At 41.5% G+C, this 11,460-nt stretch overlaps 1 protein-coding gene across 22 annotated transcripts; it reads left to right on the forward strand.

The window, feature by feature from the left end:
* Positions 1 to 456: 456 nt before the first annotated feature.
* Positions 457 to 10,660, forward strand: LOC131973192 (myosin heavy chain, fast skeletal muscle-like). 22 transcript variants are annotated; one of them, XM_059335102.1, is made up of 39 exons: positions 457 to 766; positions 842 to 985; positions 1,082 to 1,238; positions 1,325 to 1,352; positions 1,446 to 1,545; positions 1,651 to 1,743; positions 1,832 to 1,895; positions 1,977 to 2,075; positions 2,169 to 2,272; positions 2,395 to 2,533; positions 2,643 to 2,761; positions 3,058 to 3,207; positions 3,310 to 3,480; positions 3,570 to 3,874; positions 3,973 to 4,036; positions 4,126 to 4,213; positions 4,336 to 4,453; positions 4,537 to 4,660; positions 5,044 to 5,180; positions 5,269 to 5,524; positions 5,609 to 5,851; positions 5,936 to 6,112; positions 6,190 to 6,335; positions 6,431 to 6,521; positions 6,612 to 7,001; positions 7,098 to 7,224; positions 7,314 to 7,432; positions 7,515 to 7,711; positions 7,875 to 8,058; positions 8,168 to 8,333; positions 8,463 to 8,587; positions 8,701 to 9,009; positions 9,102 to 9,305; positions 9,422 to 9,547; positions 9,632 to 9,802; positions 9,893 to 9,997; positions 10,108 to 10,203; positions 10,311 to 10,442; positions 10,640 to 10,660. In XM_059335102.1, the coding sequence occupies exons 1-39, from the start codon at positions 560 to 562 to the stop codon at positions 10,658 to 10,660; spliced, it is 5,796 nt and encodes a 1,931-aa protein (XP_059191085.1). In that variant the 5' UTR covers positions 457 to 559. The 22 variants fall into 22 exon arrangements, with proteins under 22 accessions (XP_059191085.1, XP_059191076.1, XP_059191087.1 ...); XM_059335093.1 differs by having other exon boundaries at positions 3,570 to 3,870; positions 3,966 to 4,036; XM_059335104.1 differs by having other exon boundaries at positions 3,570 to 3,860; positions 3,968 to 4,036.
* Positions 10,661 to 11,460: the final 800 nt, after the last annotated feature.

Consider the following 11,460-nt stretch of genomic DNA (forward strand, 5'->3'; position numbering starts at 1 on the left):
AAAACACTAATTTTTAAACATGTATGTATTTGTGTGTTTGTGTGTGACCTTTGGTGTTATGCATTTAATTTAGACACACTTAAAATAACCACTAGTATTATTTGTAATGGTAATTAGTCTACTTTCGTCAAGTCAATTAAGTTAATAAAGTCTAACATCACAAATCCTAAATTTGCCTCGGGGCACTTTCGCATCTGTACTGCATATAACACCCTCAAACCCTGGAGCCTTAATTTGGTCCGCTTTATTCAAGAAAAATGAAAAGAGCTCCAGAAAGAGCAACTAGAGGGGTCTCTGGCCCTAAACAGACAGACATGCAATAGATGTTGTGTGTACAAAATAGACACACATAATGCAGTTATAGTATAGACAATTAGCATGGCCGATTGAAAAGTGTTAACTAAGCCAAAGGCCATTTGTAATAACGCACAAAGGATAAGTATTGTGGGGTGGATGTATTGACTGTATAACATCAGGCATTGGGCAGTTTTCAATGGTATGGACAGAAAACATTGAGATAACTATTGTTTGACTTACTACACAGACATAAGCCGCCACCATGAGTACCGACGCGGAGATGGCCGTTTACGGCAAGGCTGCCATTTACCTTCGTAAGCCAGAGAAGGAGAGGATTGAGGCTCAAAACAAACCTTTTGATGCCAAGAGTGCCTGCTACGTGGCCGATGCCAAGGAGCTGTACCTGAAGGGCACAATCACCAAGAAAGATGGTGGCAAAGTCACCGTCAAACTCCTGGGCTCTGAGGAGGTTGGTATCACAAAGTCAGAGTTATCTGGTAATAAAATTTGATCAGTTCTAATCGTCAAAAATGTCCTATTATAGGAGAGGACAGTTAAAGAAGATGACGTCTCTCCAATGAACCCTCCCAAGTACGACAAGATTGAGGACATGGCCATGATGACCCATCTCAATGAAGCCTCTGTGCTGTATAACCTCAAAGAGCGTTATGCAGCATGGATGATCTACGTAAGACAACCTGGCTAATGACAAAAGAAAACTATGTTTCCTACAAATACCTTTTATCAAGAGAGTTAACTGTTGAATCTCTGTGATCACTTTCAGACCTACTCTGGGTTGTTCTGTGCAACTGTGAACCCCTACAAGTGGCTCCCAGTGTACGATGCTGAAGTTGTCAGTGCCTACAGAGGCAAGAAGCGTATGGAGGCTCCACCCCATATCTTCTCCGTCTCTGACAACGCTTTCCAGTTCATGCTGTGTGGTAAGTCATTACTACAACAATGTAGAAAAATTCTGAGTATATGAGGTCTCTGTAACATAGTCCATTAATTTTCTTTTACTTTACAGACAGGGAGAACCAGTCCGTCTTGATCACGTAAGTTTGTGACATATAAATGTGTTGACTTTGTTTAACATAGTCAAATATATCTTGATATAGATGTTGATAAAAGTCTTTGTCTATACCTAGTGGAGAGTCTGGTGCTGGAAAGACTGTGAACACAAAGCGTGTCATCCAGTACTTCGCAACAATCTCAGTTGGTGGAGAAAAGAAGAGGGACACCTCAAAGGTGTGTTATTGTATTGTTATTACAATTCAGGATTTTTTCCCGTGGAATATTGGGGGGGGGGGAACAAAGTAATTTTCTGACATCAATTCTAAACCTGGATTATAGGGATCCCTTGAGGATCAGATTATTGCAGCCAATCCCCTGCTGGAGGCCTATGGTAACGCCAAAACTGTGAGGAATGACAACTCCTCTCGTTTCGTAAGTATGAAACGACTTCTACATGACACAAGTCTTCTCACAGATTGCAAATGTGGCTTAAAATGAAAACTTATTTTGTTCCAAACAGGGTAAATTCATCAGAATCCATTTCGGTGCAAGTGGTAAACTGTCTAGTGCTGATATTGAGACTTGTAAGTATGAATCCTTATAGTACAAACAAATGACTGTAATTGAGAATTGGCCATGCTGTGACTTATGAACAATGTTTGTAGATCTGCTGGAGAAGTCTAGAGTGACATTCCAGCTTCCCGATGAGAGAGGCTACCACATCTTCTACCAGATGATGACCAACCACAAACCCGAGCTGATTGGTAAGAAAGTTGAGATATTGCACAAATTCTACCTCCTTAAAGTTTTAATATGAAACAAATGTACTTACGTTTTCTTCCTTTTTTGATCTTCAGAACTGTCTCTCATCACAACCAACCCCTACGACTTCCCCATGTGCAGTCAGGGTCAGATCACTGTGGCCAGTATTGATGACAAGGTTGAGCTGGAAGCCACTGATGTGAGTTATCTTAACTTCATAATATTTAACTATATAAAGTAAATATGCAAAGTCAAACCTATTCTTTCAGATGTATTTTCTCAAGCGATAATGTTTTGTGTGGACACCTCTTTTGAACTCAGAATGCCATTGACATCCTGGGCTTCACCGGAGAGGAGAAGATGAGCATCTACAAGATGACTGGTGCTGTGCTCCACCATGGTAACATGAAGTTCAAGCAGAAGCAGCGTGAGGAGCAGGCTGAGCCAGATGGCACAGAGGGTAAGTAATGTCACCTCAAAGTCATTAGCTGGAAAACAACAGTAATAAAGTTCCTAATCACACTGGTTTCTGTTTATATCATGATGGAAATCACTAAACTATTTTTCAGATGCTGACAAGGTTGCTTACTTGCTGGGTCTGAACTCCGCTGACATGCTGAAGGCTCTGTGCTATCCCAGAGTGAAGGTCGGAAATGAGTTTGTCACCAAGGGACAGACTGTACCTCAGGTAAAGGAGATATACTGGTATCAATCTTTTTGTTTAGTTTAAATGTAGTATATGTGTATTTATATTAGAAAAAAAGTGAGCTTCCACCTAACTGTTGGTCTCTTATAGGTTTATAACATTCAGTTCAGTGAGCAAGTTAACTGTACTTTTGTGGTTCTCCTTATATAAGAACTAATAAATCTAGTACAAAATATGAAAGTGTTAAGTAATTAACCTCATTGGAAGATATTTCTGTAATGTTACTGTACAAAATGGTTGACTTATGTTAATCAAATCACATCCTTGTTTTTATTCAGGTGAATAACGCTGTGCCTGCCCTGGCCAAGTCTATCTATGAGAGGATGTTCTTGTGGATGGTCATCCGTATCAACCAGATGTTGGACACCAAGCAGCCAAGGCAGTACTTCATTGGTGTGCTGGATATTGCTGGCTTTGAGATCTTTGATGTAAGTTTAATTTCCAATAATTCCACAACCAACAGTTTGTTTATGAGAAAATAATAATTATTGCCTGCCAGAACTTCATGTCACTTATTCATCCCCTCACAGTATAACAGCATGGAGCAGCTGTGCATCAACTTCACCAATGAGAAACTGCAACAGTTCTTCAACCACCACATGTTCGTCCTGGAGCAAGAGGAGTACAAGAAGGAGGGTATTATCTGGGAGTTCATTGACTTTGGCATGGACTTGGCTGCCTGCATTGAGCTGATTGAGAAGGTAATTACTTCATTTTGTGATCATTTCTTATTGTTCTGGCATTGATGTAATGAATCACTCAATGACACACTTCTTCTCACTTTTTAAAGCCCATGGGCATCTTCTCCATCCTTGAAGAGGAGTGCATGTTCCCCAAGGCCACAGACACATCCTTCAAGAACAAGCTGTATGACCAGCATCTTGGCAAAAACAGAGCATTTGAGAAGCCCAAGCCCGCCAAGGGCAAGGTTGAGGCTCACTTCTCCCTGGTCCACTATGCTGGTACCGTGGACTACAATATCTCTGGCTGGCTGGACAAGAACAAGGACCCACTGAACGAGTCTGTTATTCAGCTGTACCAGAAGTCCTCAGTGAAACTGCTGAATCTTCTGTATCCCCCTGTTGTTGAAGGTATGTCAGTAACTACAGAAAACATAAAGCATATAATATACTGGACATTCAACGTAACATTTTAAAAAAACATGTCAACTTTAAATTTCCAACAGAGGCTAGCGCCAGCAAGAAGGGAGGCAAGAAGAAGGGTGGTTCTATGCAGACTGTGTCTTCACAGTTTAGGGTAAGGCTTAACATTGCTATCTTGTAAGTTTATATTCAGACTCACAATGGTTACCTATCATGATAAAACTTACCATTTTTGATCTACAGGAGAACTTGGGCAAGCTGATGACCAACTTGAGGAGCACCCATCCTCACTTTGTGCGCTGCCTGATTCCCAATGAGTCAAAGACTCCAGGTACACAAAGAACATGAACTCAATAGTCTTGTTGGGTTTGTTGTTATGGTTAACAATTTTTGGCTGGTTCAACAAAGATGTTGTTTATTCAAATAAATAATGTAGAAATGTCTTTTTTACAGGTCTGATGGAGAACTTCCTGGTCATCCACCAGCTCAGGTGTAACGGTGTGCTGGAGGGTATCAGAATCTGCAGGAAAGGTTTCCCCAGCAGAATCCTCTATGCTGACTTCAAACAGAGGTATCAATGGATATTTCAATATAAGTTTGAAGCAGATTTTTAAAAGAAAATGCTCACACTGACCATTCACTCTATCACAACAGGTACAAGGTACTGAATGCCAGTGTCATCCCTGAGGGCCAGTTCATTGACAACAAGAAGGCTTCAGAGAAGCTGCTTGGGTCAATTGATGTGCCCCATGATGAGTACAGATTCGGACACACCAAGGTAAGCCGCTCAATTGCATTAATTTGCATTACATTTTAAGAGGGCTAAGAAGATATGCTCAGTACTAGTAAATTATAAACAGAGTACATTTAAAAAAAAACATTACCAAATTTAAATTACTGATGGCATTGATATTGATTACTGATATAATTGGCCAAGGAACAAGAAAAGGGATAGAAGTAGAGAAATTGTGCCACCATGTGGCAAGTGAAGAAAAAGACAGGTGCCGTCAGCAATCAAGAATTATTGGCTTTCACAGTCTACAGTTTTTTTACATGCCATGTACCATGCACATGCTCAAAAATCCTTTGTATTTTGACATTTAGTATAAACACATTTTTATTCCAGACATACCTTGAAATTTGATGTTTTTCTTTATTCAGGTGTTCTTCAAGGCTGGTCTGCTGGGTACCCTTGAGGAGATGAGAGATGAAAAACTTGCTTCTCTGGTCACCATGACTCAAGCTATGTGCCGTGGTTTCCTCATGAGGAGAGAGTTTGTGAAGATGATGGAGAGGAAGTATGTGGAAACAGCTTATTTGGAGCAAATATTATTTATACTGAATATTAAAAAATACTTTGTCAGTAACATCTTTGCTTTTCTACAGGGAAGCCATCTATACCATCCAGTACAATGTTCGCTCATTCATGAATGTCAAACACTGGCCATGGATGAAGGTGTACTACAAGATCAAGCCTCTGCTGAAGAGTGCTGAGACTGAGAAGGAGCTGGCAGCTATGAAGGAGAACTACGAGAAAATGGCATCTGACTTGGCTACTGCCCTGGCCAAGAAGAAGGAACTGGAGGAGAAGATGGTCTCCCTTCTGCAGGAGAAGAATGATCTGCAGCTGCAAGTAGCATCTGTAAGTACACGTCAACACAAAGTTGTGTTATTTCGACTGTTTCAATGTTGATGCGCTGACACCTATTTCCATTAATTCCATTAGGAAGGAGAGAATCTGTCAGATGCTGAGGAGAGATGTGAGGGACTTATCAAGAGCAAGATTCAGCTGGAAGCCAAACTCAAAGAGACAACTGAGAGACTGGAGGATGAAGAGGAAATCAATTCTGAGCTCACTGCCAAGAAGAGAAAGCTGGAGGATGAATGCTCTGAGCTCAAGAAGGATATTGATGACCTGGAGCTTACCTTGGCCAAAGTGGAGAAGGAGAAACATGCCACTGAGAACAAGGTTTGTAAATGATAATCTGCCCAGCGGATCAAGTAAGATTATGATGATAACCCTTTAATGACAACATCTTTCTTGCACACATAGGTGAAGAACCTGACTGAGGAGATGGCCTCTCAGGATGAGAGCATTGCTAAGCTGACCAAGGAAAAGAAGGCCCTTCAGGAGGCTCACCAGCAGACTCTTGATGACCTGCAGGCTGAGGAAGACAAAGTCAATACTCTGACCAAAGCAAAGACCAAGCTTGAGCAGCAAGTGGATGATGTAAGTTCGCAAAGACTTGGATTGACAGGGAAAATACTTCTTAAACATGATAACTAAAAATTCTTATTGATGTTCAGCTTGAGGGATCCCTGGAGCAAGAGAAGAAGCTGCGTATGGACCTTGAGAGAGCCAAGAGAAAGCTGGAGGGTGATCTCAAACTGGCTCAGGAATCCATCATGGATCTTGAGAATGACAAGCAGCAGTCTGATGAGAAACTTAAGAAGTAAAATACCTCATTAATTTCCCCCACAACGATTCATTTGAGAAAAAAATGTGGTCAATTGCAAAATTTACATGTACTTTATCTTGTTCTTATAGGAAGGACTTTGAAGTCAGTCAGCTCCTTAGCAAGATTGAAGATGAGCAGTCAATGGGTGCTCAGCTTCAGAAGAAGATCAAGGAGCTCCAGGTGACATATTGTATTACACAAAACATTGATGCATACATGTCCTAGTTTTGGTGGAAGTTTACTGAAAGATGTTACACCTACATTCAACAGGCCCGTATTGAGGAACTGGAGGAGGAGATTGAGGCTGAGCGCGCTGCTCGTGCCAAGGTTGAGAAGCAGAGAGCTGACCTCTCCAGGGAACTTGAGGAGATCAGCGAGAGGCTGGAGGAGGCTGGCGGCGCCACTGCTGCTCAGATTGAGATGAACAAGAAGCGTGAAGCTGAGTTCCAGAAGCTCCGTCGTGACCTCGAGGAGTCCACTCTGCAGCATGAAGCCACTGCTGCTGCTCTTCGCAAGAAGCAGGCTGACAGCGTTGCTGAACTCGGAGAGCAGATCGACAACCTCCAGCGTGTCAAGCAGAAGCTTGAGAAGGAGAAGAGTGAATACAAGATGGAGATTGATGACCTCTCCAGCAACATGGAGGCTGTTGCTAAAGCAAAGGTGCACAATACTTTAAATGCTATTTACGTCCCCAAAATTGCATAGTACATAAGAACATTCACATGATAAATAAGGTCTACGACTTTTCCTCTTTAGGGAAATCTGGAAAAGATGTGCCGTACTCTTGAGGACCAACTTAGCGAACTGAAGACCAAGAATGATGAAAATGTCCGTCAAATCAATGACACAAGTGCACAGAAAGCCCGTCTCCTGACAGAAAATGGTATCTACAAGCTATGAGTGAACAATATGTTTTGTATTTTATTATGAAATGTAACACCTACTAATATACCATAACATCTTTCCCACAAGGTGAGTTCGGCCGTCAAATTGAGGAGAAAGAAGCTCTTGTCTCCCAGCTGACCAGAGGCAAACAGGCCTTCACACAGCAGATTGAGGAGCTCAAGAGACAGATTGAAGAGGAGGTTAAGGTAAGATATCAATCAGTGTGTATTGGGAATATTTGTTGGAGATTTAGGAATTTTGTAAATGTAATGATATCTCTTTCTCCAGGCCAAGAATGCTCTTGCTCATGGACTGCAATCAGCCCGCCACGACTGTGACCTGCTGAGGGAGCAGTTTGAGGAGGAGCAGGAGGCCAAGGCTGAGCTGCAGCGTGGAATGTCCAAGGCCAACAGTGAGGTGGCTCAGTGGAGATCCAAGTATGAAACTGATGCTATCCAGCGCACTGAGGAGCTTGAGGAAGCCAAGTGAGTAACATTCAGAATAATTAACTTCCAGGTCAGAAGTGTTGCTTTTTAGCAAAACTCAATGTTTATCTATGTTCCTATTTCATACAAGTAAACATATCTTGAGAAAAGTATGGACAACTTTAAGATTCTTAGAGTAACAAGTTGTGTCTTTTTCCAACAGGAAAAAGCTTGCTCAGCGCCTTCAGGAGGCTGAGGAGCAGATTGAGGCCGTGAATTCCAAGTGTGCTTCTCTTGAGAAGACCAAACAGAGGCTCCAGAGTGAGGTGGAGGACCTCATGATTGATGTGGAGAGGGCCAATGGACTGGCTGCTAACCTGGACAAGAAGCAGAGGAACTTTGACAAGGTAGCATTGTTCACTTTACGTGGCCAAACCATACAAACTACAAAATATATATTTTTATGTCTTTACATCACTACACAACCAACTGAACTGTATTAATTGTATCATTCAGGTGTTGGCAGAGTGGAAGCAGAAGTTTGAGGAGGGTCAGGCAGAGCTTGAGGGAGCACAGAAGGAGGCTCGTACTCTCAGCACTGAGCTGTTCAAGATGAAGAACTCTTATGAGGAAGCTCTGGATCAGCTGGAGACCATGAAGCGTGAAAACAAGAACCTGCAGCGTGAGTGCTACATTATGCAGCAGTTACATTATATTAAACACATATATTTACTACATTGTGTGTGTCGGATTACATTCTTTATATTTTACATTTTAACACCTAACAATATGAAACATGTATTTTCTACAGAGGAGATCTCAGATCTGACTGAACAGATTGGTGAGACTGGCAAGAGCATCCATGAGCTGGAGAAGTCCAAGAAGCAGGTGGAGACAGAGAAGTCTGAGATCCAGACAGCTCTTGAGGAGGCTGAGGTACATTTTTCTCTAGGAAGATGTTCTGAAAAAAAACAACACCAAATCATGGACAAATATATCATAAAAAGTTTAAAGGCAGAGATTAATATTTCATTATTTGATATCATTAGGGAACTCTGGAGCACGAGGAGTCTAAGATCCTGCGTGTCCAGCTGGAGCTCAACCAGATTAAGGGTGAGGTGGACAGGAAGCTGGCAGAGAAAGATGAGGAGATGGAGCAGATCAAGAGGAACAGCCAGAGGGTGATTGACTCCATGCAGAGCACCCTTGATTCCGAGGTCAGGAGCAGGAATGATGCCCTGAGAATCAAGAAGAAGATGGAGGGAGACCTGAATGAGATGGAGATTCAGCTGAGCCACGCCAATCGCCAGGCTGCTGAGTCCCAGAAGCAGCTCAGGAATGTGCAGGCACAGCTGAAGGTATTGCACGGCGCAGAATTGTTGAACAGTCTATGGGCAGTGTGCCTACATTTTGAAATTAATTTGAACATTTCCTGATATAATTTTCCTAGGATGCCCAACTGCACCTTGACGATGCTGTCAGAGCTCAGGAAGACGTGAAGGAACAAGCTGCTATGGTGGAACGCAGGAACGGTCTCATGGTTGCTGAAATTGAGGAACTTAGAGCTGCTCTGGAACAGACAGAGAGAAGCCGCAAAATCGCTGAGCAGGAGCTGGTGGACGCCAGTGAGCGTGTTGGACTTCTGCACTCTCAGGTGAACAAACCCAATATTTTCTTCAATAATTCCAAAAATCAAATGAGATTTTTTTTTTGAACAAGTGAAAATCAAGCATTTGGTGTCTTAAGTGTCTAAATCTTTTTACCTTTTAGAACACAAGCCTTCTGAACACCAAGAAGAAGCTTGAGACTGACCTGGTCCAGGTCCAGGGTGAGGTGGATGACACTGTTCAGGAAGCAAGAAATGCAGAGGATAAGGCCAAGAAGGCCATCACCGATGTGGGTTGAAATTTTACTTTTTACTTTGACTCTTGTGTTTTTTCAAGATACTTCTAATTAACATTTCACACTTGTCTCCTCTAGGCTGCTATGATGGCTGAGGAGCTGAAGAAGGAGCAGGATACCAGCGCTCACCTGGAGAGGATGAAGAAGAACCTTGAGGTCGCAGTCAAGGACCTGCAGCATCGTCTGGATGAGGCTGAGAACCTGGCCATGAAGGGTGGCAAGAAGCAGCTGCAGAAACTTGAGACAAGGGTAAGAAAGTTATGGTAAAAGTTTGCAGAGCTGAAGCAGGACTTTGAATAAAATATGGATTATGACTACTTATCTTATTGTTTTTTGAAGGTGCGTGAGCTGGAGACTGAGGTTGAGGCTGAGCAGAGACGTGGAGCAGATGCTGTTAAGGGTGTCCGCAAATACGAGAGGAGGGTGAAGGAACTCACCTATCAGGTACAGTTCCCTTGACTGTTCACATACAAATCAACTCAAAAATATTTTTATAACAAACATGTTAACATGTTCATTTGCCTTTGATTTTACTTTTAAATTAACTATCAAAGACTGAGGAGGACAAGAAAAATGTCACCAGGCTGCAGGATCTGGTTGACAAGCTGCAGCTTAAGGTGAAGGCCTACAAGAGGCAGGCTGAGGAGGCGGTAAGGACAACATATTCACTTTTTTACTATGTCAAAGTTATTTTATCTACAGTAGGCCTATGGACATTTTTGAACATTTAAACACTTTTCTATGTCTTGTATTTCAGGAGGAGCAGGCCAACGTTCATCTGTCCAAGTGCAGGAAGGTCCAGCATGAGCTGGAGGAGGCTGAGGAGCGCGCTGACATTGCAGAGTCCCAGGTCAACAAGATGAGAGCCAAGAGCCGTGATGCTGGCAAGGTAAGTACGCATCAGTGTTGTGAAAAATAACCAAGATGGCAATCATTATCCTTTGATATATATCTGTCAATATGTTCAAGAAGTATAACATTAACCTAAGAAAGCACTAGGTTTATATACTGCAAAATTTAACTAATCAAAATTATTGTAATCTTACGTTTATTAAAACTCACAAAACATTTCTCTGTTTTTTACAGGGAAAAGAAGCAGCTGAGTAAAGCACACTTGTGCTTCACTGTGTTGAATCATATAATATGATCTAATTCTTGCTGAAACAATAAAGCCTAAACTGTTGATCTTAAACATTCTGTCTGTAATACTTTCATCTCTTTGTTTTCCATGAAGGGTAATTGATGTGAGATTTTAATAACAGTTTGTTTGCATGAATATCATGTTAAAAAAACCCAAAAACCCACTTTTTTAATAAGTAGTTAAAGAAGACTAGTTTTGTCAGTGAAACAATTCATAACCTGGTAATACTTAGTTACAACTCCTGAGATGAGATCACGGTTACAATAGTATATTACCAGATTTTCAGCCAACATGTGACTAAAAATGCTAAAGCTATCCTAAACATTTGAGGGTTGGTAGAGTGGTAATTAGTGGCGAACAAGGAAACACGGGCAAAAAAGTAACTAAAAGTCACTTTTCAACATCACTTTCAAAACAGGCATTAAAGTCGTTAAATGAATTACCTAATCCAAGTCGAGATCTCGCTTGTGAGCTATCTTTCTAAGTCACATGCAGGGATTGAGACAGCACAAAAACTGTGGCACCCCAGAACCACAACTTGTATACTCTATATATATATATTTTTTTTTTGTCCCAGATCAGAAAGCAGTCAAAATCAACAAATGTCCCCATATATTCAATCAAATTATATATTGAGTAAAAACAGGCAGGCCATACTAATAGCATTTGTATGAACTGAGCACACCACAAAGCCAAGCATTGAATGAACCTGACTTAATATGTCTGTATTACATGGTAAAAGAGCTAATCAAATATGACATTGTGG

Source organism: Centropristis striata, chromosome 6, assembly GCF_030273125.1.
Source record: "Centropristis striata isolate RG_2023a ecotype Rhode Island chromosome 6, C.striata_1.0, whole genome shotgun sequence".
Taxonomy (NCBI): domain Eukaryota; kingdom Metazoa; phylum Chordata; class Actinopteri; order Perciformes; family Serranidae; genus Centropristis; species Centropristis striata.